The 24,750-nt window shown below is 52.4% G+C and overlaps 9 protein-coding genes across 9 annotated transcripts; 7 read left to right on the top strand and 2 right to left on the bottom strand.

Moving 5' to 3' along the window:
• The first annotated feature begins 971 nt into the window (after positions 1 to 971).
• GLOTRDRAFT_115203 (uncharacterized protein) lies at positions 972 to 4,612 on the top strand. Its single transcript, XM_007866118.1, has 6 exons — positions 972 to 1,278; positions 1,342 to 2,475; positions 2,530 to 3,712; positions 3,760 to 3,940; positions 3,990 to 4,087; positions 4,139 to 4,612. Exons 1-6 carry the CDS (start codon positions 1,002 to 1,004, stop codon positions 4,425 to 4,427), a joined length of 3,162 nt encoding a protein of 1,053 aa, XP_007864309.1. The 5' UTR covers positions 972 to 1,001; the 3' UTR covers positions 4,428 to 4,612.
• Positions 4,613 to 6,055: 1,443 nt separating this feature from the next.
• Positions 6,056 to 7,384, top strand: GLOTRDRAFT_58342 (uncharacterized protein). The gene is made up of 6 exons (XM_007866117.1): positions 6,056 to 6,163; positions 6,219 to 6,393; positions 6,449 to 6,654; positions 6,715 to 6,791; positions 6,846 to 6,910; positions 6,970 to 7,384. The coding sequence occupies exons 2-6, from the start codon at positions 6,278 to 6,280 to the stop codon at positions 7,037 to 7,039; spliced, it is 534 nt and encodes a 177-aa protein (XP_007864308.1). The 5' UTR covers positions 6,056 to 6,163; positions 6,219 to 6,277; the 3' UTR covers positions 7,040 to 7,384.
• A 3-nt stretch (positions 7,385 to 7,387) lies between these two features.
• GLOTRDRAFT_115201 (uncharacterized protein) lies at positions 7,388 to 10,159 on the bottom strand (the record flags this gene model as incomplete). The annotated part of the gene is made up of 2 exons (XM_007866116.1): positions 7,388 to 9,999; positions 10,138 to 10,159. 2 exons carry the CDS (start codon positions 10,157 to 10,159, stop codon positions 7,388 to 7,390), a joined length of 2,634 nt encoding a protein of 877 aa, XP_007864307.1.
• Positions 10,160 to 10,630: 471 nt separating this feature from the next.
• On the top strand, positions 10,631 to 12,675 carry GLOTRDRAFT_73766 (tRNA guanosine-2'-O-methyltransferase; the record flags this gene model as incomplete). Its single annotated transcript, XM_007866115.1, has 10 exons — positions 10,631 to 10,827; positions 10,897 to 11,141; positions 11,197 to 11,273; positions 11,350 to 11,466; positions 11,516 to 11,572; positions 11,626 to 11,692; positions 11,748 to 11,885; positions 11,948 to 12,026; positions 12,094 to 12,319; positions 12,374 to 12,675. The coding sequence occupies 10 exons, from the start codon at positions 10,631 to 10,633 to the stop codon at positions 12,554 to 12,556; spliced, it is 1,386 nt and encodes a 461-aa protein (XP_007864306.1). The 3' UTR covers positions 12,557 to 12,675.
• Positions 12,676 to 13,622: 947 nt separating this feature from the next.
• GLOTRDRAFT_115199 (glycoside hydrolase) lies at positions 13,623 to 15,018 on the top strand (the record flags this gene model as incomplete). Its single annotated transcript, XM_007866114.1, has 8 exons — positions 13,623 to 13,851; positions 13,910 to 13,923; positions 13,981 to 14,224; positions 14,278 to 14,389; positions 14,443 to 14,531; positions 14,593 to 14,614; positions 14,674 to 14,906; positions 14,962 to 15,018. The coding sequence occupies exons 1-8, from the start codon at positions 13,657 to 13,659 to the stop codon at positions 15,016 to 15,018; spliced, it is 966 nt and encodes a 321-aa protein (XP_007864305.1). The 5' UTR covers positions 13,623 to 13,656.
• A 223-nt stretch (positions 15,019 to 15,241) lies between these two features.
• On the bottom strand, positions 15,242 to 17,495 carry GLOTRDRAFT_58331 (MFS general substrate transporter). The gene is made up of 12 exons (XM_007866113.1): positions 17,197 to 17,495; positions 17,081 to 17,141; positions 16,892 to 17,016; positions 16,623 to 16,839; positions 16,504 to 16,568; positions 16,370 to 16,448; positions 16,158 to 16,308; positions 16,070 to 16,106; positions 15,831 to 16,014; positions 15,631 to 15,772; positions 15,541 to 15,572; positions 15,242 to 15,478 (listed from the first exon to the last, which is right to left on the bottom strand). The coding sequence occupies exons 1-12, from the start codon at positions 17,398 to 17,400 to the stop codon at positions 15,288 to 15,290; spliced, it is 1,488 nt and encodes a 495-aa protein (XP_007864304.1). The 5' UTR covers positions 17,401 to 17,495; the 3' UTR covers positions 15,242 to 15,287.
• A 208-nt stretch (positions 17,496 to 17,703) lies between these two features.
• GLOTRDRAFT_137558 (uncharacterized protein) lies at positions 17,704 to 18,875 on the top strand (the record flags this gene model as incomplete). Its single annotated transcript, XM_007866112.1, has 2 exons — positions 17,704 to 17,913; positions 17,964 to 18,875. The coding sequence occupies 2 exons, from the start codon at positions 17,704 to 17,706 to the stop codon at positions 18,873 to 18,875; spliced, it is 1,122 nt and encodes a 373-aa protein (XP_007864303.1).
• A 677-nt stretch (positions 18,876 to 19,552) lies between these two features.
• GLOTRDRAFT_10964 (uncharacterized protein) lies at positions 19,553 to 21,680 on the top strand (the record flags this gene model as incomplete). Its single annotated transcript, XM_007865662.1, has 14 exons — positions 19,553 to 19,634; positions 19,699 to 19,763; positions 19,994 to 20,074; positions 20,129 to 20,199; positions 20,249 to 20,359; positions 20,418 to 20,481; positions 20,535 to 20,570; positions 20,625 to 20,653; positions 20,705 to 20,792; positions 20,843 to 20,922; positions 20,976 to 21,017; positions 21,073 to 21,489; positions 21,546 to 21,570; positions 21,624 to 21,680. Coding segments are annotated over 14 exons (1,248 nt in total), but the record flags the coding sequence as incomplete, so codon positions are not given.
• A 1,553-nt stretch (positions 21,681 to 23,233) lies between these two features.
• On the top strand, positions 23,234 to 24,612 carry GLOTRDRAFT_104754 (UvdE-domain-containing protein; the record flags this gene model as incomplete). The annotated part of the gene is made up of 6 exons (XM_007866111.1): positions 23,234 to 23,476; positions 23,567 to 23,677; positions 23,750 to 23,813; positions 23,872 to 24,207; positions 24,290 to 24,363; positions 24,559 to 24,612. The coding sequence occupies 6 exons, from the start codon at positions 23,234 to 23,236 to the stop codon at positions 24,610 to 24,612; spliced, it is 882 nt and encodes a 293-aa protein (XP_007864302.1).
• Positions 24,613 to 24,750: the final 138 nt, after the last annotated feature.

Below are 24,750 nucleotides of genomic sequence, written 5' to 3'. Positions count from 1 at the left end.
GACACCAGTATCATCGAGTCCAGTCCGAAACCACCGCTTTCGGAGCTGCTTGGGGGAAAGGGAAAACACAAGCGTCTGAGTCTTAGCGATGAAGAGGTAGATCGTGTATCCAGTGAGTTCAATCGCGTCGATTGGTGGTCCAGCCCCTTAACCACTGCTGCTAGAATACCAACAACACTCGGAAGACTCAGTGAAGTCCAGTGCAGCAGCGACCTATGATTCTTTACGCGCCAAACTGGACAGATTCCGCATAGCTTCGAGTTCCTCGCGTCGTCGTCGTGAAGGTGGGCATTTCTGCTTATTGTGTGGGGATGCCGCTTATCTATGGCAGATGCTACCTCCGAAGCCTCCGATGGGGCTGGAGATACGACCGAAGATACTGCTACTTTGTTGCGTGAACTTCACAGTCCGCCTGCTGCGACAAGTACGCCATTACATTCGATGCAGATGCCGTCGCAGATACAGATGCACTCCAGTTAGTGATTTGCAGTGACTGACGGTTGGCTCTGACTTATGAGTTGCAGACCTGCTGGAGCAAGACTCCGAGATGCAAAGAGCCATGAACAACTCAGATAGTTACGAGGGAGACTCCGGGCATGGCACGAGACCACGTAAGGCGGCTCTCTCCCGGGTGGACTGATCGGTTCCTTACACCTTACTAGCTTTTCCTCCGCAACGCCACACAACGCCTGCCTCTCGACCGAACAGTCGCTTACCTCACTTAAAGTCACCGACCCACGAAACTTCAAAGAAGAGTGGTGACCCTAGAATGGCGGCGCGCACCCCTGAGCCTGGTCGTACTCGTAAGCATGATATAATCATAGCAAAATGCAGATGAACACTTAACAATGCTCTTAGCATCTCGGGCAAAGGCTGCAGTCCCTGTGACGGCTGGTGGGTGTTACGAAATGATCGCATTCTCTTCTCCTGCTGATGTGCTCACCTTAGCCGACCGTGAGCGAGACTGGAATCGCCCTCAGGCAAAGGCGTCGTCACGCCCCATGTCATGGGCCGCCGGAGAGCACAGCCATTCCCATTCTCATTCGCACAGTTCTGAGTCTTCCCCTCGGAATGGTCTGAAGAAAAAAGAAAGCACGAGTTCCATAAATCAAAAAAGATTATCTGCTGGAGCAGAGCTTTCTAGGAGGGGAAGCTCGGCGTCCTTGCTGAGTTCCGATGGCGCCCCTAATCTAGGTCGGCGGGACAGCCTGGCATCCCTCCAAGGTTCGGATGGTTCATCATCCAGAGCGCCCAGTGCATTAGGTTTACGATCCGAACGTAAGTAACTCCGAGTCCCTGTCATCTTCTGCTCAATCCGCTTAGTATTATTATTCGTCTCAGGCCCAGCGTCCGCGACCAAAGAGAAAGCTGCTGAGATGGAGCGCAATTGGAATAAACCCCGTCCGAGGCTTTCTTCCGCTAATCTTCGCCTTCATCAGTCATCATCCTTCCAGCGGTCCCGTACACAGAGCTTTCCTTCTCGCCCGGATTCGGCACAATCCACGCAGTCCATCGTTTCTACGCAGTCTTCTCGTTCACAGGTACCATCGTTGAAGCCCAGAAGTCAACGAAGGACTTCGTCGATAACAAGTTCTGGTCGCGGTAGTTCTATCGGAAGTATTGATCCAGACGAGGAGCCGGAGTTTGAGGAAGTGGTCCTGCACGAGAGAGAGCGGAATTGGAATAGTCCACATCCGAAGTGGGAGATCAGTAGGCGTTCCATCTCTCCTGCTCCCCCATCCAGGTCAACATCGCCTATGCCGTCGCCCTCCCCAACCCACAGTCGTTTTAGCTTGAACTTTAGGCGACGGACTGAAAGCCTAGGGATCCTCAAGGGCACTCCACCGGAGGAGAAGACGGGAGGAACCGCTTCGATGAAGACGCCGGCGAAGAAACCTGGGTTACGGACTGCAGCTAGTCAGTCCGCACTGTCAGTCTCGGGCCATGGTCCCAAGTCCCCGTCCTCTCCTCACTTGCAGGCTAAAGCGGGTTCGCAATCTCCGTCGTATCTTGGTCTCGAGCCTAAGCGAGCCAGTCATATCCCGCGACCCAAGTCCCCTATGCCTTCATCGCAGAGTCGGGCGAAATCCAACCCCGAGCTCTCAAATGCTGGTCACCGTCCTACTAAACTTCCGACGTTCAAGGGCGCTGGATTCCAGTTCCCGTCTAGGAGCCATTCTCCACTTCCGCCTCTCGAGTTGGACGAAGATTCGATGGATAACTCAGACCATGCTCTAAACGTCAACGATGAGAACACTCGTTCGGATGGTGAAATCGATGGATCAGCCGAAGCATCTCATTCACCCGAGGAGAGTAGGGAACCTCCAGCTGAGAGCAATGCAGCACGGAAGAGAGGCCATAGGCGGAGCTTGACGGAGTTCAGCGTGGCTGTAGGCGCTATACCTCCATTGCCCAGAGTGGACTCTGTTGCCTTCCCTACGGATGCCCTTAGAGTGCCGACGGACGACGTCTTCAGTTCGTATATATCAATTCTTGCTAAAATCGGGACTGACACTGAGACTTGTGTAGCAAGCGACGAGGAGTCGATTCCAGCTACAAGCACTCCCACCATCCGGGTCACCCCGCTTCCTGCCAGCGATGCCCCAGGAGCGTCTGAGTCGAATGGTGAACGTGCCAACGACGAAAGTGGGCCACCGCAACGGGAACGCGGATCTCTTGAAAACCCTCCTGCCACCCCTCCTGGAACACCACCGGGAACTGATGAACCTTATCTATCTTTGGTCACCCCTCCCCGTCCTCAATCCTTTACCCCGCCCAGAGTAGAAACGGGCGCACCGTCTCCTACCAAGGATATTCCTGAGTTACCTGGCCCTCCTTCGTCCTCCGAAGAAGATACTGAAGATGTGCAAGGCTACACGCCCGAGAGACCTGCGACCATCGGTAACAATATAAACTTCTCCATGATGAAGACTCCTAAACCTCCCGGTGCTTGGGCGGCAACTCCTGTTCCTCCGAGGTTGCCGCCTAGTCGAGCCCATTCGCTTCCCGAAGCCGGTGAAGAGACGGAGACGGAACAGGAGAATGGGCATGCTACACCAGTGTCATCCTTGTCGCGGGCAGCCTCCTTACCAACTCAGACGCCCGCACCTCCTGGTGCGTGGATGAATACGCCGGGATCGAGGCGGAAAAGTATCTTGAAAGTTAGATTTGAAGTCGAGACCTCCGAGTCCGAGGCGTCTCATGCGGGTCTGGGCATCGGAAATGGTGCTCCGTACGGAGCGCCTCAGTTCAAACTCGAAGATAACTCCGACGAGAGCGGTCTGCAACATGCGCGGGAACCTGCGGAACACGGTCCCGACGGTGCAAATGCGCTCAAGAGCAACGAAGAGCAGGCGTCCGAGCATCCCAGCTTCTCGTTGACGCCTCCGTCTCCCCAACGTACTCCTCGCAAAGGCCCTAGCATCCGTGTACTCGATGCCTTCGGCCGCGAAGCACCTAATGATGAGGTCGCGATCAAGCAGGAAGATGATGATGAGGAAGTCCAGGTTAAAGAAGAAGCCACTACGAGCCAGCGGAATAGAAGCTCTATCAGGATTGTCGACGCGATGGGCCGCGAAATTCTTGAGGAAGTCGAATCTAGCGCCGACGTGAGCACTCTGAACGGAGATTCGCCGCTGTCTCAAGGTCAGGCATTGGCTCGCGTGCGAGAGACTATTGCAGAGTTGAGGGAAGGTTTCATTGAGGCTGAACGGTAAGCAAGCTTGTAGCGCATTTGTGATACGTACTCATGTCTTTCAGATCCCAGAATAGTCTGGGGATCCACGACAGCCGTGCCGAGGAGCTGCAACGAGTCTCGCGCTCCGCTAGGGATGCGCGAGATAAGATTTTTAGGTCGTTGCAGATGGTGCGAAGTTCAGACCCCGAACTCCGTTCCAGGCTTGGGCCTTTGAAGGAGAGCATGAGGAATAACAGACTTTTGGTGAGACTTCATTGCCTTTCTATGCGATCTTGGCCTCATTCCTACTTAGTCTGGGGTATTGGAAGATGGGCGCTGGAGGCTTCCCAGTCCCTGGACTATTGCGTGCTTCATTACGTTGCAAATAGTCTTGATCTTTATCATGTACAAGTGCGTATCGGCTTCTGACTCAAGTGATCCTCGACTAACTATTGCTAATAGGGTTTCCGTTTTACGTGCGCGACGCATCTTTTTGACGACCTACTACGATCCATTCTATCCGGACCTACACCTTCATCTGATCAAACGAGATACCCTGCACCACGTATCCATCACTACTCCCACTTCTTGGTCTATCTTCTCTATCCCAGACGGCGTACAGCGAGTGGGTTGGCGAGGAGCTTTCTCGGAGATGTGGGGCAACATGACCTTGGGCGTCACAAACTTGCAACAACATGTTTGGAGGGTTTGGGGAGCTGAGGACCAACCTCTGTCCTGGCCACCAACTTGACGAAGGCACAATTATATGCGACACCTCTAAGCCTGTCAAAACTTGTTTTGCTCTTGTTTTCGTAACTTAACCTTCATCTTTCATCCGGTTCATGTATTTTATTTACCTGGGGTCGCGTAGACTTGTTGTATGGTTACCACATTCGCATTCCGTTCTCAATGAAGTACTCAGTACTAGTCCCTGCGACATCCTTTCTTTCACTGCGGGCAGAGACCGATGTCTCGCCGGCGGGCATGCCAGGAACATCTCCCTGATGGGAGAACACTTTCCTAGAATGGTCCTTGCTGGACCATAACCTGGACATGAAGAATGTCCTTTGAGTGAACAAAGAAAGGTCTGCAGGACATTTACTATGGTCCCCAAAAATCAGGGGACATTTACAGTAATTAACATTGTCCTTTCATTCTTTATGTCTGTATCATGTTCCGCTACGGAGCATCCTAGGAAAGTGTTCTGCCACTCTTGCCATGAAAGATGAATGACCAGTGGTGGGACACCGGTCCTTGCCCGCTGTGTTTCTTTGGGGGGGGGGGGCATCGAACTCGTTCACGGGCAAGTAAGTCTCAACGACTGCTCATAGGACCCCTGATAATAGGTATCAAGGCTTTGTGGAAACGCGGACAAATCAAGCCAAATTAGACCTCACCAGGCCTTATTTTTCGCGGACAGAAAGGCCCAAAAACGGGTGCACGTCTGATTTTTTTCGCGGACATATGTACCATGCGCTATCGATGCCTTATGCTTGTGCGGACATCTATAGTCTCGTGGTCCAGGGGTTACCGCTTGAGCCATGTATGTTTGGTTGATTCCTGGATACTAGGTTCGATTCTCCATGTAGGCATGTGTTTTTAACTTTTTCTCTATATGACGGATGTGGCCATTGTGGGTCCCTATCCCATCTCATAGTAGACTATGTCTATCCAGCATTTATTAAGTTACTGTAGTTCACATACTAGAAACATGACTGTTTCTATTTAACGAGTTCCATCTCGAATCGGAGATGGCGGAGTTGGCTCCCGCAGTGGAAGAACTGGCAAAATTCCGCCGCAAACGCAAGGCGGCGAGCGGTGTGGACATGATTTCTGACGGTGAATAGAGTGGTGCTATAGATATACATTAACTAGAAGAGCAAAATTGATACATTTTAATGCCTTATCCTACAGCGCGGACAAAGGTCTTGTAAGCAGAGCCCTGATCAGAATCGCGGACATTTTCGGCCAAAATCCGCTCAGGCCACATTTTTCGCGGACAAAATGGCACCAAATCCGGAAATTTGGCGCGGACAAAAAGCTCGGATTCTCAGGATTTAAAATAAAGCCTTGATACCTATTATCAGGGGTCCTCTGCTCATCGGCACCTTGGCTTGCTTGGCGAGTTCGAGCGACGGTGCGTATGCGGTTGCCAATACTACGCCTTCCTAATCGGGCGTACTACTCATAGCAACACCTATCGACCGTGGCCCCGTGCCTGAACACTTCCTCGGTGGCGACAACGTTGCCGAGGATCGTCGTTCGATGGAACGTTCTTTGCACTCGAAAGCAGCGTGAAGTCGGATCAGAGATGCCCGACCCAAGCCGTCCTTTTCTGTATAAAAGAGTCCCCGTTCGATGACCATTTCTTTACGGTCAACTTGAAGTTGCTTCCCCATTTCTCTGTTCCTTTCAGCGTAGCTTTCTGTGCAAGCCTTGACGGCTAGCCTTTGCTTTACTCTCCTTCGCAGCTCTTCATTTTATCTCGTGAGTCCCCGGACATACCTGGTCCTTGCACAGTGTTAATCTCTCCGCCCGACAGAGTACACGGCCTTTCTCCTAGCCTTCTCTTCAACCCCTACCATACCTCTGCAAATCATCATGGTCCGCCTTTCCCTCGCAAGCTTCCTCCTGCTCCCCGCCCTCGCTTCCTTTGTCGCCGCTGCACCAGTCCCCACTTCCGCTGGTTTGTCCAAGAGGGCCTTCCAGCTCCTTGAGTGCGTATAATTTGCACCAGTGTTATATTGCGAGGCTTACCGCACGTCCCCACAGCTATGCCGACTTCCAGATCTCCGACGGGACTGCCGGTGATGCGCAAGCTCAGGCCAACGCTGTCTTCGTCGATCCTTTCGACGGCGTTGATCTCGCAACCGTCGACGACCAAACCGCCGATGACATCGAGACGATGAGGAAGGCAGCTGAGAGCGCTGAAACGGATGACTTCAACCCTGCCATTGAAGCTGCTTCTGGTGACGAAGGTATATTCATGAAATCTTATTGCACCAATTGACGGTATTAATCTTTATACCGTATTGTAGCTGACGCTCTCCAGAACGGCAAGATCAAGAACAAGGTCCTGAAATTGACCGCCGAAGTACAGGGTCTTAACATCAAGGTGCGTTTGTGTTGAACAGACGAATATGATGACTTATCTGTCCCCCCCGCATAGCTTGCCAAAGCACAGGCCGCTGGCCAATCTACTTCGTCAATACAGACGAAGATCGACGCAGAGCAGTACGCGCGGTTTCCATGTTCAATCGCGAAAGCCCTCGCTTACCATTATTTCTTCGTAGGAAGAAGCTCGACACCAACGTTGCTACTGACAAGAAGAACGCTGGTCAGGCTTCGAAGGGAGTTGCATAAAGAGGGTGTTCTGAGACTGTCGGGTACTGGGATTAATTTATTTTTGCGTTTGCCGTCAGCGCGGGCTGTCCTTAGGAGCAGAGAAATCACAAGCAGTCTTCGACATACTTTGCGTGACCATAGCAGCGACGACACTCGACGAGCTCGCGCCTGATGCGGGCTGTTCAAGTTGTCATTTCGTCGGACTGTTATTCACATAAGGTCCCTAGCGGCCTTAAGCCGTCATGGCAGTAGAACTTGAAGGTCGGCGAACCTGGCTTTTCATTATACATGACAAAACCCGTACAGTAGCGTGCTGCATTTGTAAACTTCGATTCCAAGCAACATCCCTGACTACTGTAGTCCGAGTCATGGTGCTGTCTTGGAGAGATGTCCGACAAGCAATTCCAACGCTGTGGCAATCCTAGACAAATTGTTGTCGATAGATTTTAGACGGATGTTCAGCTCGTCGGGAAGGACTATTGGCATGTGCCCCGAGCCAGTAGAGCCCCGAGCGCCAGATGGTTGAGGCTCGTCAGGGGCGTCATCATCAAAGGAGTCGTCGGTGAGGATTGCCTCTGGTATTGACTCATGAAGCTCTGGCACCTCGACTTTTTCCGTGGCGTATCGAATGGGACGAGTTTCATCGCGTACCTCCCCGTATTCAGGACAGAGCACATAGCCGAGGCACACCGCTGCAGGGTTATTACTGCGCTCGCCTTGCCGTACCAAGACTTTGAACGCATACACTCGCAAGCAAGACAAGTCAATCAATGCCCACACGCGCCATTGCCACAGGCCAGACTGGTCGCCGCCGATGCTCAAGTCGACTTCGGATTCTCCACTCTTCATTGCATGGAATACACTCTTCTGTAGATGGAGGACGTCAAAGTTGTGGCCATTGAAGCTGATGACCCGGTTTCCTTCAGGTCCTTTGACATGGACCGCCCTCCTTTCCATCCGCTCGCTGTCGTCGATATGAAAGAAGGCGAGGTCCTCATCCTTCTTTCTGTCAAGTGGCCATAAAGGATCAAATACGTGTTCAACGACAAGCGAACACTCTTCTTCTTCCATATCTCTGAACACGAGCTTGATTCGAATAGGCCTCTTGCGAGCGACAAACGCGCGGTTAAACCAGCGTATCTGAAGTTGGGCATCCTCGTTCGAGCGCGGCACTACGACCTTGAAATCTAAAACGCAAGAGCGTCTCGAATCGATAGTGGCAGGAAGCTGCTGATCACCTGTGAAGTGCAGTTCCGCGGCTAGAGCATACTCTTTTTCGCCTACTAAACGATAGTACGCTGATGCAGAGGCGATCGTCATTGGGTTAGGAGATGCAGCTGGCGATTTGTTGAAGATAGAAATGGATCCCGTGAATATGTCAGCGTCCAAGCGGGCAAACTCGGGATTGGCCTTGAGCGGCGGATCGGACATCACTCTCAACATGAGAGGGAGCGAATGTGAAGTACGTGTCTTGAAGTCGGTTCGAGTAGCACGCAGAGGCTCTTCTCTAAGTTCCCGCCCCAAGCGGACCGTCTCCGGCAGGATATACGGGCTCCGAGGCTTGAAAGAGCGTAAGCCCCCCTCAGATTCCACCACTACTTCCCCCGATTTTGAGCAGTGCGTGAGGTCTATCGGGCACAGTTTGGTGGACGGACCGGTCGAGGTGTCTGCCTTTACGCTCAGCCGTATGCCGACGATGTTCCCAGTAGGACCTATGACCCACTCGGCCATCGAGTAGTCCGACTCATCGCTCGAGGTCCGGAAGATCGTGGTATTGCCACTCATGCGCACGAAGTCATTGACCTGACGGAGATCTTCGCACGTGAACGTGTCGAGGAAATATTTGCTTGTGTGCCAGACGGTACCGACAGAGATTATGATGGTCGGCTCCTGCAAAAAGTCACCTCTGGAGGCCAGGCGGAGGAGCTGACCTATGAAAGCTTTCTGGTTGTCCTTTCCGGACATACTGCGATCTTCTACGGCCACCCATTTGTCGACCGTGTCGATGTAATTGATGATGTTGGAGGAATATTTGAAGAATGGTCCGTATGGATAGTCGCAATGGTGCTTTGCTCGATGTGATCGAGATTGACAGTGAATCCGAGAGCTGCAGCATGGATAGTTTCCGTCCCGCGACGGATATGAGGCTGGATGAAAGGTACACGAGTTGGCACCGTTAGTGGAATTGCGGTAACGTGTCCCACATTGGACGCATGTGAACTGCTGCTCCTTCTCAGCCTCGTTCATCTGAGCGACGAGCTCTTTGATGCTGTGAAACGCGATGATCCCAGCATTTTCCTCCAACATATGCTGGAGACGATTCTGGGTTTCTCCCATAAGATCGGAGATACTGGTGTTGATTTGTCGAATGGTATCGTCGTCAACTTTCAGGTGCAGCTGCTCAGCAAACTGGACGATCAGGGATGGGTCTGCTTTGATCTTCTCCGCACCTCCGAGACGATTGACAAAGCTCTCCGCGGCTTCGTCTTCCGAATCGACAGGTATTGACCTAGCCAAGATGTCCAGCTGGCCGGTTTGCTGTATCTGCAGGCTCATCATAAGGTCATTGGCGCAGGCGCTGATAGCTTGAGCACAGGTCAAGAATTTATCCCTGTTACCCATGTTCAATCTCCTCGCTATGACGCTTTGTTTCCTGTATGCTTGTATCAGCGCTGCTGCGTCCTTTATGGCGTCGTTCATCCGCTCGATGACGCGCCTGGTCGAATCTGTGACGTCGACCCGCCGGAGGACTTCGAGCTGTTCCACTAAGAAGGTAACGCGATTGAGAAGGTCGGTACATTTCAGGTCCGCATCCCGGGCTTTCTTCTCGACCTGAATAATCAAAGAGAGGAGTACGAATGCCGGTGCAACGAATGGAAGTGCTCTGCCCAGGTCAGAAAGCTGTTCAAGTACTTGGATGGCGTTCTGTACGGAGGAATTACCCCACGCATCATTGACACCCGTTGCAAAGGACCCCACTCGCGCGGAGAGCGTGTTAGCTCTAGAAGTGGGAGGACGGGCCTCATAAGGTGAGGACCTTGGACTACCGACCGGTGACTCGTGGAAGGCAAAGTATCAGCAAACATCTCCCATGGCATATATGTACTCGTCAGAACATACCTCAACAAAAGGTGGCATGGTGCTCCCTACAGATTTTACGCTTGTCAGTCGGGGGTACTAGTCGAGCGGCAAAACATGAGATCTCCAGTCAGAGGAGCTTCCCAGCTTATATATCTTCCAGCCGTAGCAGCAGCCGTCAGGGCCTGAGCATCACATTTATCACGACAGGAAAGCGACAGATCGGCAGCCCTGCGAAGGCCGAGCGCTTAATACCGTTCATTATTACTATTCGGCCACAGCGAAAGATTCGGTCCCAGAATTGCTTCAGACGTGCTCGGCGACACAGCTACCTGTCTCGGAGATGTATAGCAGGGTAATGGCGTCAGTCAGATTGACTTATCTTGTTTAAAGGCATGTTGATCAATCCAGGCCCGGGGCATGCTCAGTGATGTGGCAAAGGCTCTTGACCGGACAATGCCGCCCGTGCTGCAGCTGAACTTGAAGTTGTCCGATTTGGGTGGCGTTGCAAGGTGCTCTGCAGTTTCCAGCATGAGGGATCCATATTTATTTGTCTTTGCGCAAGTTCACGAAGACTTTCGCGTACCGGAGATACTATCGATTGCTGAGCTCAATGGGTTCACTATAGCGTTCTCAGAGAGTCCTGATCCCTCCAGGCCATTCATGGTACTGGAACTGGAAGACGAACAACACGCCAGAATTTTAGCCAGGAGATGCATCTTGATCAAGTGAGTGAATGAGTGAGTGCGAACAAGCTGTTGTTGAGGATACGAGCCTCGACCATTTTTGTTCCCCAGAGCTATCTACGAATACTATGGTCGAGGGTCGACGTACGAGGAGCTACATGAAGCCAACAAGGGAAAGCGGCATCTATGGTCTCGATATATCAAGAATACATCGTTCAAGTTCAACGTGACGGCACATAATCATACGGTGCCCCAGTGGAGGCAGCGGGAGGTCGTTGAAAGCTTCTCCTACATGGACTTCCAGGGGGAAATCGATATGAAGAACCCTGACATTATCCTGGGTTGTTTTGAAGAGTGTGCGCCATGTCACATGAAATGAATTAATGCGCATATTCATATCTGAGTTTGCAGACCCCAGTAGAAGCGGGACTACCAGAGAGAAGCATGAAGGGGATGGTGACTTCATCCAGGTATGGTTCGGAAGGTTGGTACGTCAAGTAAATTCATGTGGCTCGCAAGTCTCCATGTATGGACACTTCGGTTGCGCGCGTCCCTTTCCTGCAGATCGAGGACGGATCCGCCCGACCACTTGTGAAAAAGTTCGATGTGAAGAAGCGCCTATACTACGGGAATACGAGCATGGAGGCTGAGATGTCGCTGCTCATGGCCAATCAGTCCCTCGTAAGACATCTGAGATTTTATCGAACATATGTCTCATATCACATAACAGGCCTCCCCCGGAAAATTAATCTACGATCCCTTCGTTGGCACAGGAAGCATGGCTTATGTGTGTGTTGCGCCGTGTCAGCTCCGGACATTCCCCAATGATCCATCGTGAAGACGACAGCTTACTTTGGTGCACAATTCTTCGGGTCGGATATCGATGGTCGTCAGATGCGTGGCAAGGGTAAGAGAATGTGATGATATATTTCCTTAAGTTACTAATCGTGGTTTCCTATCAGAGAAACAGCCTGGTATCATTCGTGCTGCTGCTCAATACGGCGTCTCTTCAAGAATCCTTGATTTATGCACGTTTGACGTGACCCATGACCCATGGAGATGTGGGGAGCTCTTCGATGCAATAATAACCGATCCCCCTTGTGAGCGGTGAACATGGGCCGGATGTCAAGAGTTTGTAAGCTTATGCAGATCTGCGATATAGACGGCGTCCGCGCTGGAGCAAAACGGCTAGGAAGGAAGAAATACAGACCTGATCTGCCCAGGTCGTCGCCAGCGTCGATGTCCCGGCCGTACGTCTTATATTATTATTTCATCCTCACAGTTGCTTTGAGCACGTATCCACCGCAGTGACGACCAGCCATACATCCCTCCTACGAAGCCGTACGAACTTGCAGAATTGGCAAAGGATCTCGTGTTGCTGGGGCGCTACCTCCTTAAGCCTGGTGGTCGTCTTGTCTTTTTCTTGCCCACAGTCACAGACGAATACCAGGAAGTTGATGTCCACACGATGTTGTGTGAAGGCATGGAGGTAATTGCTAACTCGTTGCAGGACTTCGGGTCATGGGGGCGAAGAGTGAGTCGTAATTTGCCCCACTCGTCTACCCTTATATTTACATACGGGACCCAGTTGGTCACCGTCCGCAAGACAACCGCGGAAACATACCCCGCGCCTAGCTTCGATGCAGGAATATCTATGGCAAGCAGAGCTGTCGACGGGGTCGAAGAAGGTACCTCCCATGTCCCGGCTCATCAGGACTTCCGTCGAAAGTACTTCGAAGGCTTCAGAAAGACAGGAGAGTCGGACAAATAGGGGAGTATGCTGGACCTGCCATAGCAAGATGCTTTTCACAACTTTGGTTTACCGTATGTATCGCCGTTCACGATCGCTTAAACACCCATCCCGATAATGCGTGCAAATTCCAAAGCTTCCATGTCGCATGATGATTGCGCATGTGAGAACTCCTGACGTTGACGCTGAGCTTTGATAAGTATGTACACTGCACACTACTGTATCCTACTGTATCTCAAGATCTCAAGGCTTGTACGACGTAATCATGTCCATCGGCTGCCGAGCGAACTGTTACCTGGACGACACACGAGTATGTAGTACGAAACGATAACGAATTGTCAGTTGTTTTCCTAGATTAACACCCATAGAGCGGCCCGCGGCGCGAGCCATTGGCAGCCATCTTCGTGTCGGATCATTTCCCCACCAGGTTCTCCGGACGCTTGACCGTACTATCATTCATTGATGGTGCATAGAGTACGCGCTTTAGTCGACGTCGACGTTCAAGCATTCATACGTGACCCCCTCTGCACATGATAGGCAGAATCTGGTTGCTTCGAGAGCATCCCGCATTTACTAGCACCTTGTGGACGTAGCCTTGTGTATGGGACCTCTTCGAAGGTTGAGGCACATGCAGGGTTCCCTTCTATCCGTCGGTCTACTCGGTCTGTCCAATTCTGTTTACCCCCTATACTCGTTGGGAATTCGAAGTGCGAGATCGTCCTCCATGGTCGATGGGAATCGGGGGCTAACTCTCAGAGCGATAACTTCTCGGATCACACGCATAGGGGGGCGACTTAACGACGCTGATATGCATGCATGAGGATATCCGTGAAGGCGCTGTTCTCAAGCAATGGCCTCATTGGTCGGACCATCGTGGATATCCCGCGTAGCAAGGTTGCAGGTGGACGCGAGCAGCGGCCGAAAAGTTCACCATATGGTTATGGTAATCCAAGATGTGCCGGATCGTTTGCCTGCTCCACTTCCACAGCTACTCCTTCAAAAATATGTCTTGCATCTGCGAAAGAGGTCCACTCTCGAACGTATAAAGGACAGTGGGAAATGGGGTAGAAAGCCAGCTCTGGCTCCCCTCTGATAGCAGGTATTATAACCGCTCATCGACAATGGTCTCCATGACGTTCGCTCGTATCGCTGCGCTTCTCTCTGGCCTCGCGTGCCTGGCCACGGTATTCGCTGCCCCCATACAGGAACCCAGGGATCTTACGGTCAGGACCACTCAGGCCGCACCCCATTGGGTGATCTACACGGACAAATGGGTGTCTGGTGAGACCGGTCCCCCGGCTCCCGCTGACATCGATGTGAGTTCGTCTCGCCGACAGAGATCCATACTTCAGCGCTTATCAATGGTCTTATTAGGGTTATAATACTCTGTTAGTTTAAGCCACCTGCTGATGCTTTCGTCTATGACGCTGACGCTGTTTCATCAGCATGTTATCCTTCCTGCTGTCATCGGGCGCGGCCGACCAAGCTCTTACCTGGGCAAACTTGGCTGATGCGGACCGTAAGACGCTCAAGACGTCTTACGAGTCCGCTGGTATTAAACTCTTGGTATCCGCCTTCGGCGCGACGGAGACGCCCACCACTTCTGGCGTCGACGCAGTGACCGCAGCCAACAGCATGGCTGACTTCGTGAAGAAGTACGAGCTTGATGGTATTGACGTCGACTATGAGGTGTCTATCGGCGCATTAATCTCGCATGTCACCCATTTTGACTAGTTGGCCAGGATTTCGATGCTATCAACAAGGGCGATGGAAAGGCAGAACAATGGCTGATTGACTTCACGACGCAGCTGCGCTCGCAGTTGCCCGCCAGCGATTACATCATCACTCACGCTCGTAAGTTATTTACCATGGTTGACCTGACTGCCATACTGAGGAACTTCTACCAGCCGTCGCTCCTTGGTTTAGGAATGATGGGCACTATACCGGAGGTGGGTACATCAAAGTCGACAAGGAAGCCGGTTCTAGTATCGACTGGGTAAGTCATCCAGTTCATTCTTTAGTGTACCTTTTCTTAAGCGTAGCCGTTACATCAACAGTACAACATTCAGTTCTACAACCGTAAGTACTAGTTGCCTGAACAACTCTGTGTACTTCACTGAATACGCTTGTACCACCAGAGGGAACCGATGAATACACGACCTGCGACAACCTTCTCAACACCTCGTCGAGCACCTGGCCCGATAGCGCTCTCTTCCAGATCGCAGCCTCTGGCGTCGACCTGAACAAGCTCGTCATCGGGAAGCCCGCACAGGGCGACGCGAACAACGGCTTCATGGACCCGGCTCTCCTCGCCACCTGCGTAAGTCAAGCAAAGGCTAAGGGCTGGAACGCCGGTGTCATGGTATGGGAGGTAAGCTTCATCTTCCATTGCACAGATACTCGAGACCTCGCTGATTCATATTCAGTTCCCCGACGCAGCTTCCGCTTGGATCAAAACCGTCCGTGGAACGGCTTTCCCTTAGATATTTATTATTAAACTATAGTGACGACACGACCATCTCCGACGGGTTGCGGAGGACACACGATCATTTATTATTGCATCAGCAAAAGCATACGCTCACTGTGTATCAGATACCAATCGGAAATCGCATTTTTTTCGGGCTCTTGACCTCTCGCCCGGTATGAACCACTAAGAGCTGAAATCCATACAACTATCGAAAGAAGTACATACAACTAATGACACTACAACAAATCTAGCTTTACAGTTAAATTACAAGTCCATATCAGGGTATCATGCGTCCTCTTGCCGTGGCGAGTCGTGAATATTTCGTCGATGTTCGTCCATTGCCCTCCGTGCTTGCTTGCCTCGGAACAATACTACAAATACAACAGCACCCCATACAAAGGCGGCGTTGAATATCAGTGCTCTCCGCATGTTGAGGGGCGGATTCGCGTCCGGCCCTGCTCTCAGTGCTCCTTCAACTGCAGACAGATTCAGTACTTTAGTCGTTTGCGAAATACAGCAATGCGGACTACAAGCTTACCCAGAATAAATATTATTGAGAACATATTGCCTCTGTCAAACCAGTGAGTATAAGATACACGATTACTGTGAAGGACGATCTGTCACTTACGAGGCCCAAAGTAAGGCGGAGCTGCCATCGGCATTCCGCGTCAACTCGCATCCCAACTCGAGCGCCACCGGGAGCATCGTGATAGACGTCGTCCCAAGAATGGCCATGATCGCGAATAACCCGCCTGTATTATGCGGTTTAACTGCATAACTCACAGTCATCAGTTCTATTATGGTGTGAGCGAGTGAGATGCCGCTGACCTGCCCAGATTAACGAAAGCCATGCGGCGGCGAGGATAGGACACAGGATGCGGACGGTCGGGCCAAGGTGGTGCGTGAGCACCCGATCGAAGAGCGGTGCTGTGACTATGGCGGCTACTATGCCCGAGAGGAGGAGGGTTGCACCCATGAGGCCGGAGATGTCGGAAGAGTAGCCGACTGGGCTCTATTATAAAGACTGAGGTCAGCCTGTGAGTGAGGAGGACAACAAACTAACAGACCATGTACTGGTCACTCAATATGGAGAATGTATTTGTGCTACAAAGGCTTTGAGTGATCTGGTGTTAGGGAGCTGAGGAAGTGTCTTACGCGGAGACAAGAACGCCGAATATCAGTATCATGATGGCGAAATCCATCCGCTCGCGAATTGTCATGTACGCTGGCGTGCTCCTGTCCTGCTTGCCAGCCATGGCACGCAGGAGGGACTTAAGCGAGGGGGAGTGCTGCGACGCAATATAAGCTGGAAGCAATACCGATGTAGTAAGCGTCCCTTGTAAGTGGGGGAAGGAGAGTGCACGCACTTGGAGGCGTAGGTGGCGCACTGCCGACGACGAGAACGGCGGGTGTAACGATTGTAGAAATGATTCCAAGAACCAGGATCTGAACCGGTTGGTCAGGATAGAACTATATGTCACGGGAGTCAGACAGCACGAACCGACTGTCGTGTATCCCCTGCTATCGGTGATATAAGCTGCCCAAGAGCGCCACCGATTGGATTTGCTGTTTCGTGTCAGCGAAACGCCCAGCCAAGTAAAATAATGGGGATGTCCTTACCGATCGCAATAATCATCGTGGCAGTGGTCCGACCCCGCAGATCGAACCAAGTCTCAGAATACTTGGGTCCGATAACTTGGAAAACCGGCTGCGCGAATGCAGCGAATATCTGGCCGATGATAAGGAGTGCGTATGCCGAGTTAGGTGATAGAGAGTGGGCAGTGGAGGAATAGCGGATCCAAGAAGCCAAGATGAGACAAATGGCTCCAATAATACACTGCAGTATGAATCGTCAGAGTGTATGGGGAATGTCGTGGCTGTGTCCTCACTGTTGTCCGAAGACCGAAGCGCGCGATTAGCGGTGGGATGGATACGGCTGTCGGTAAATAAATGATGGAGAAGGTGTTCCCTAGCCAGTTAACCTGGTCCAATGAAATATTATAGTCCCTTGCGGCTGAACACGAGGAAAGACAATGGATATCCATACTGGATAAAGATGGAGAAAGCACGCGACTTACTGTTATTCGCGATAGGGCCAAACCATGGCCAATTCATCCCGCTGATGACATTCAGCAAGAACTATACAGCCCTGCATAAATACCCCGCGTATGGGCAACATGACACAGTCACTCACGATAGCGGCGAGACCGACGAATCGCTGCTTGTACAACCTGTACTCTTGTGGCTCCCCAGTTTCCGAGGTGCGCAATGAGGCTACCTGGGCCGTGACATCGACCTTGTCATTGCTATCCTTGCCGTCTTCGGGCGATGGGCGCTCATCAGCCTTGCGGCTCAGGATATCAGTGTCCCCGCCGGTATTGTCCCCGGATTCCGACATGGCGCGGCCAAGTGAATAATGATACAGTCAAAATATATACAAGAGGGGGTATGCGAGTATCCCGGAGTCGAAGCGGGGCAGTACTAAGCAGCAAGACGTGAAAGGAGGGCGTCGGTGGGAACGCGATACATGCCCTCGCGTATTAGGACCCACGGGGCTCTCGGACGAATCCAACCTTGTTCAACACGAAGCTGTCGGAAGCTTCCGATCACACTCGGCGGCATTGATCCTCATTTATCACGTGTGGGACACAGCTCTTGTCGCACGGCTTTCTGTCCGTATCTTCCACCTGCCTCTGCCGCTATGAGCGAATACTGGGTCTCCAAGAAGAAATATTTCTGCAAGTACTGCGAGATATATATAACAGACGATGCGCCCTCACGAAGGCAGCACGAGAACGGCCTGAGGCATCAAGGCAACAAGGAGCGATTCGTCAGAGGCTTGTACAAGGCGAGCGAGAAGAAAAAGCATGATGCCGAAGAAGAACGCAGGGAAATGGCAAGGGTCGAACTGGTGTGTGGTTTGTTACCTTACTGCGCGTTCTATCTAACGTAAACCCTGAGGCCGCCCAAGCTGCGTTCGCGCAAGACGTGGGGTCTGGTATTGCTAGACCTAGTACATCGGCATCCTCGGCACCAACAGCCTCTACTTCTCGAAAGTCTGCCGCTACACCCGTCTCGTCGAGCCCGTGGGCCAATTACACGACTGCGGAGTCGCTCGGCATTACCGACCCAGATGAAGAGCGTAGGCGAGCGGAGGCTGAGCGGCGGCGGACGATGGGCGTCGCGGGCGAGTGGCAGATAGTAACGCCCACGATGCCGTCACAGAACGCTTCGCCAGCTCCAGAGATCCCATACAGCGCCGTCAGTGCCGATGCATCACAGAAACGACCGGCAGAAGCTGCTCCTCCAGAGGACGATGCACCTCGGGGTTGGAAGTTAAAGAAGAAGAAACTGGACGTGGGATTAGGGGAGGTTTACGACCCTGGGCTTATTCCGATAAAGCTGAAGACCAAGAAGGAAGAACCAGCGGATCGCGAACTACCCCAGGTGAAGACGGAGACAGAAGCCTCCGCCTCGAGCTCTACGCAAGGGAGTGTAATATCTGGCAATCCCAACGCTACTCCTCTTCCAAAGTGGTCGAAGATACAGTGGAAGAAGCCCGGGGAGCCGTCTGAGACCAGTCCTGCTCCAGAGTCGCGGGATGTGGATCCGGCTGGACAGGAAGTAAAGCAGGAGTCTCCGGAGGCGCAACAGACTGTCAAGGCCGAAGATCCTTCACCCTCGCTCCCCCTAGAAAGTTCGGTCCCACCTATAGATACTCAATTGAAACAAGAGGAGGAACCCTCGGTTAAATTGGAAGAACCCTCATCTCAGACGGGGTTTCCAGCACCGTCTTCCGGCGGTGGAACCTTGTTCAAGAAACGGAAGGCACCTCCGGGGACTGCTGGTACGAGATCGAGAAGAGGAATGTGAAGGTGACTGGATACATTACACCTTGTAATCACGTATATGGCTAATATCAATGTAAGTAATGGAGAGTTCCATGGTATATAATTATTCACGCAACCTCTGCATCCGGCCTTTCCTGGTTCCACGAGGTTGTAATTCATTCTCAGTAAGCTTCCGCTCCTTTTGAGCTGAGTCTACGGGGAATGATTTATAACCTTCGCCCGCGCAGCTCGAAAAAAGTCCCGTAAGTGTGATCACATCAGCCAGGAAGGTGAGCTGACGGCAATCTAATGCTCTCATTACAGTCTTTTCTCTAGATCTATGTGGAAGTCCCTGCATATTAGCTCGCTTTCCGCCTAGGTATCTACGATTCTTCGTCTATCCCTTCATATATTGGGGTATACCCTATAACTCAGCGTGGTCGCCATTGATGGCTGTGCAGCTGGATGTCTACGAGCCTACGCATCACCCCATGTAGATAGAACTATCACAGACGCAGCGGCTTGAGTCCTCGGTGTCGGTGATTCCATTTCCCTTTCGAGACTTCGAGTGGGATCGGCGATGCACAGCCACTCCTTTCATCTCGAGCACAGGACAAAGGGTGTACACACTCATTACCTCCTACCTTGATGTTCGCGGGATCGAGTCTGCGATCGTTCTACGAAATGTTTGGTGCGCCGGAGAGAGCGCCCCGCGGAAGGCCTAATGGTGGTAGGCCGCCGAAATATGTGAAGTTCGTGGGGAAAGACAAAGGCGAAGGGTTGCCTGAGGTATTCCTTGAGGGTATGCCACCCCCGTCACGCACCGTCTTTTTGCCTCTGTGATTGGAGACCTCTACGTGGAACAGATCCCCACACTTTCCAGCCCAAGCCAGGCCCGAAAGGCCAGATCCACGCATGGGGGTTGTATCCGGTATGTGGCCTGAGCAAATGATAAACTGACTTGTTATGTGACATTCGATACAGTATGGCGAAGCCGGCCAGCAGGCTGACAATCTGCCTGATTGTGCGCCGCTAAGTCTCTATATCATCTGGTACAACTAACATGATGACCAGACGACGGCGCTGCTATTATGTTCCGCCAGGTAAGAGGTGTGGAATTACTTGGGCGATTTCACTTCTTATGAGATGTCCTACATGTAGATGAACTACCAGCTGCTGTATTTTGCCGATAATCCACCCTCCCCTGAGAGGCAATTCCTTAAAGTGTTAATGGAACGGAAGGTATAGTGTGCTTGTGCGAAACCCAAACATTGTCTCACCTTTTACAATGCTAAGCGCCAGCAGCTCGAACAGGTTGATCTCGCGGGATTAGACAAGAGAGACGTAATTTTGCGCATATCGCTGTGGTACGTGGTTTTCTAGCATAGATTCGTCTCCCTGAAAATATCTGGGAAGCTGCCTTACGGACGCACACGGCAAGCCGCGTGTCTGGCGCAGGTTCCGGGTGTCCGCTGGGACGAACCTGGGCGTCTTCCAGGACAAGATCATATCTCCCATCATGGGGTGGTGCGTGCAGTCTCACATGGGCAGCTTGGAACAGCAGGTTCACCAAAGACAACGGCAGGGTGCGCAATTATCATTGCTATACCTTCACCGATTATCGGGATGGTGCCCTATTTGGTCCGGAGGTACGTCTGTGAGTTCATCATTTGTAATGACGTTTTGAGGCTCGCGTTCGTAGAAATCAGGAGCAATCGACCGCGCACACTCTGCTCAGGTACGTCATTGAAATTCTATGGCCTTGCAGATACCAACACGGCGAATTGCCTAGGTTGGATATGACTTTCTCCCGGACGACATGTAAGACACAGTCTTGCAATGCTTTGCTCTGCTTATACAACGACGACAAAGATATATGCTTGCACACTTGTTCGGGAAAGAAGGCGATCAATTTGGGTATCTGTACGATTTCGGGGACAAATGGTACCATGATATTGAGGTAAGACTATCTGGGCTTCTTCGATGTCCGCTGGGCCTTACTTTGTATAGGTAGAGAAGATATTTGATCAGAAAGACTCAGACGGCCATGTCGAGATCCTGGAAGGGTGTGGGATCTGTCCGGGAGGTACGTGGTTACCCATAACTGCGAAATATTGGTCGGACGCTTATACAGAATCTGTAGGAAAATGCAGGGGAACTTCAATTGGGAGGACGATCTCAAGATGTTGGACAAAGGCTCGCCGAGTGCCAAGTGCGTCCCAGTCATATTGCTGTCGTAGACACAGAAGAGCTTACTCCAGATTTGATAGACGACAGAAGATCCGAGAAATCCTCAGTTCTCCCAACTACGAAGATTACAAGAAGTCTCCCGCAACCTTCGATCACAATGTATTCGACAAGGAGCTGGCCGTCGCCCGTCTCAATACTGCATTAGCGAGTCCCAATTCCGTGAAGAGTGGGGCGAAGAAGTTCAACCAGCCTATAGCGCCTGGAGCGCAGGATACCATCCGTATGATGGACGAACGGTGGAACAAGAAGGGAGAGTCGGTGCAGCAGAGACCGAGTGACGACTCGGGAGGCTTCTGGCAGGAAACGGTGACGAACGCGAGGGATAAGAAACGGGAAAGTGTTTGCGCGGCCTGCGGTAAGCCGGCTGGTGCTGCTCTGAGAGCGTGCAGCGCGTGCAAGAAGATACTGTGAGCCCGTTTTATCATCGGTCATCTGTTTTCTGATACTACCCTGTGGCGTGTAGGTATTGCTCGGTCGAGTGTCAGAAGGTAAGCTCTGCTTGACAGCGATGATTTTGAGACATTACGACTTTTTATCCAAGCGACACTGGAAGATCATACACAAGAGTCAGTGTGTGCCCCGGGCGAACACCAAGGACAAGGGCGGTGCTGCGACAACCAAAGGGATTAATAGCTTGGATTGATTGGTTTCGTCCTGCTTGAGAGGCATGTTGCCGCGGGTGTACGACTAGATCACGATGTTTCGGATGCTGTAAAACCAGTGCATATTGAAAAGGGGGCCTGTGTAGTCACGCATAGTTCGAATCGAGCGAATATAGACCTCCCTTCTGTATATTGCTAGACATACCCTGTTGCAGGACCAACTTTCGAAGGCGACTTCGATCTACAAGAGAAGGGCGGCCGCAATCGCAGCCACACTTTCCTACTACAAACCGCGACAAACACCCGCTTTAGGCGACCCGACTTGACATGCTGACAGCTCTTCCCGCCATTGGCTCGGGATGACGCAGGCGGCGGGATGTCTTACGGGCATCGATCGCTCCAACCTGTCAGCGCCATGCAAGACAACATGCTGGCTGGGTGCAGGCTTACCCGCCTTTTGCTTACTGTTTCGCGGCTTTCTTGGTTGGTAAAGAGTGTATAGCGGGAGGCTAAGGTGAATTGGACTTGTCTGTCTTTGGGTCTTCACTTGCTCATACTGTTACCACTCTACTAGTCTAGACTGAAACCCGACGTTCGCGTTGGCTGCTATAAACAGCACGATCTCTTGCCTGCGAACGAGTAGTGCGCTGTTTCGCATTAGCGGCAGAACACCATTCCACAGGCTCGTATCAACGTCGACTCGTACACTCTCAAGTCTTGCCATAATGCCTCGCCGGAAGCAGGCACAGGTCGTCCCACCGGACACTAGCACTGGCACTCCCCGTACGACGCGGAGGACAGCAGCAGCAGGCACAGGGGTCGATTACTCCGCTCTGGCGGAGCTCGCGCTGAAAGGGCCTCTCCCAAAAGACCTAGAGCTCCCTGAGAGCGCGGACCCCTCCATACCGTCGCCGACGAAGCGGAAACGTACCACCAGGCGGAAAGTCGTGGTGGCGGAGGACTTGGACTCGGAGTCTGACTTGACTCCGCTCGAGGGCGAGGACGGGTCGCCGAAGCAGAGGAAACGCAAGGCGCGGAAAGGTGCGGTGCAAGACGAAGATGGAGTGGCTGTTGTACCGAAGGTGAGGAAGGCGAGGGCGCCGAAGCCGGAGCCTGTGTATGTGATACCGGACGTGGAAAGCAGGGCGACGACGTTCAAGGGGCGATTGGGTCAGTCCCATGCTGCCCGTGCTTTCCCTGGTTATGACTGCTGACTGAGGTGGCGTTCAGGGTACGCGTGCCTCAATACGATACTGAGGAACAAGAAGCCTGCGAGCGAGGCTATATTCTGCTCGCGGACGTGCAGGTCAGCTTTCTGCCAGCTATCAGAAGCTTGCTTTACAAGCTGACGTGTATGCGCGGGTAGGATTGATTCTATCAAGAAGAACGGCATAGAGTGGGTCAAAGAGTTAGGTCGACAGAACGTCAAGGACCTCTTCAAACTCATCGAATGGAACGAAGAAAACGTACGCTCCCCCTCCTCTCCCCTTCACCCACCTCACCCTTCATCTCCCCACAGAACATCCGCTTCATGCGCATGTCCTCCGAGATGTTCCCCTTCGCCTCGCACCCGCTATACGGGTACACCCTCGATTACTGCGAGCCCGAGCTGCGCGCCGTCGGGGACCTCGCGAACAGGCTCGGGCACCGCCTGACGACGCACCCCGGGCAGTTCACGCAGCTGGGCAGCCCGAAGGAGGGCGTGGTGGCGAACGCTGTGAGGGATCTGACGTACCACTGCGAGATGATGGACCGGATGGGGCTGGGGAGGGATAGCGTCATGATTATTCATGTGAGTATGTCGGTGCAGAGGCGTTTGGGTTTGGCTTCTCGGTTGTCTGGAAGGGATTAAGTTGGATTATGCTTGCTGACATGGAAATAGGGCGGGGGGACGTATGGGGACAAGCCGGCGGCCTTGGAGCGAATCAAGAAGTCGGTCACCGAGCTTCTGCCGCGGAATGTGAGGGAGCGGCTGGTGCTCGAGAACGACGAGGTTGGTTTTGGTCTTGGTCTTGGCAATGAATGAGGCCGATCGGGTTCTTATGTGCTTGTATTTTTGGCGAAGATGTGCTATAGCGCTGAAGATTTGCTGCCTTTGTGCGAGGAGCTGGACATTCCTCTGGTGTTCGGTGCGTTTTCCAGCCGTAGTTCGACGCTTTTCTGTGGAAGTGTTCATGTTGCTTACAGACTACCATCACGACTGGATCAACCCTTCGAGTATCCCGCCTGCTGAGATCATCCGCCGCGCGAATGCTATATTTGCGCGGCGAGGGATCAAACCGAAGCAGCATCTCAGTGAGCCACGGCCGGGCGCCGAGACGGTCATGGAGAAGAGGGCCCATGCGGACCGGTGCCAGCGGCTGCCAGATGACCTGCCCGACGATATGGGTATGCACATTGTGTTTTGGTATCGGATGTTATCGCTGAGGATGGGTGTTGTAGATTTGATGATCGAGGCGAAGGATAAGGAGCAGGCGGTGCTGCATCTATACCGGATATACGGGTTACAGCCGGTCATTCATGGTACGTATCCCGTGTCGCCGCGAGAGGCGCCTGTTTCGTGTTTAAGAGCAGGAGCACTGATTATTATTTTTGGCGTGCATAGCTAATCTGCGGCCGCCTGCTGAGCATGAGACGAAAGAAACAAAGGGGCGGAAGTCTTCGAAGAAGAGGGCTGCCGTGACGGGCATTATCGAAGACGATATATCTGACGAAGATCCCCCTGTCGCGGTGGATGGCGAGGGGGCGGACGGGGATAGCGGGGCGTTAGAGGGCGGCGAGGCGGGGAGCCGGTCGAGGCGGAAGACGAGGAGTCAGAGCGGGGTCGCCAAGGCCTCTCTGGGTAAGCCTAGGTCTGCAGCTGAGCATGTGGAGGATGACGTTGGGTCGCCCCATTCAGCGGAGGACGAGGAATGGGACGGCAAGTGAAGAGAAGGGATAATATTGTTATCAGAGTTGTGATGGTTGCTAGAGCTGGGATGTGTGAGCGGTGGATTACAATATCTGTTTGTAATACAATGTAATGTATCAGGCTGACTGATAGCGTCCGGGGGAGTTGTGGCAGCA

This window comes from Gloeophyllum trabeum, assembly GCF_000344685.1.
Source record: "Gloeophyllum trabeum ATCC 11539 unplaced genomic scaffold GLOTRscaffold_00004, whole genome shotgun sequence".
NCBI lineage: Eukaryota > Fungi > Basidiomycota > Agaricomycetes > Gloeophyllales > Gloeophyllaceae > Gloeophyllum > Gloeophyllum trabeum.
Note: the sequence above shows the minus strand (reverse complement) of the source record. Positions and strands in the feature narration are given on the sequence as shown.

Coding starts and splice junctions, on each gene's coding strand:
- GLOTRDRAFT_115203 (XM_007866118.1), top strand. CDS start 1,002: ATGTCATGGGCCGCCGGAGAGCACAGCCATTCCCATTCTCATTCGCAC. Junction 3,713..3,759: donor GGTTTCATTGAGGCTGAACG/GTAAGCAAGCTT, acceptor CATGTCTTTCAG/ATCCCAGAATAGTCTGGGGA. Junction 3,941..3,989: donor TGAGGAATAACAGACTTTTG/GTGAGACTTCAT, acceptor ATTCCTACTTAG/TCTGGGGTATTGGAAGATGG.
- GLOTRDRAFT_58342 (XM_007866117.1), top strand. CDS start 6,278: ATGGTCCGCCTTTCCCTCGCAAGCTTCCTCCTGCTCCCCGCCCTCGCT. Junction 6,394..6,448: donor AGGGCCTTCCAGCTCCTTGA/GTGCGTATAATT, acceptor ACGTCCCCACAG/CTATGCCGACTTCCAGATCT. Junction 6,655..6,714: donor AGCTGCTTCTGGTGACGAAG/GTATATTCATGA, acceptor ACCGTATTGTAG/CTGACGCTCTCCAGAACGGC.
- GLOTRDRAFT_58331 (XM_007866113.1), bottom strand. CDS start 17,400: ATGTCGGAATCCGGGGACAATACCGGCGGGGACACTGATATCCTGAGC. Junction 16,015..16,069: donor TATTGAGTGACCAGTACATG/GTCTGTTAGTTT, acceptor TCTTTATAATAG/AGCCCAGTCGGCTACTCTTC. Junction 15,773..15,830: donor GCTTTCGTTAATCTGGGCAG/GTCAGCGGCATC, acceptor TGAGTTATGCAG/TTAAACCGCATAATACAGGC.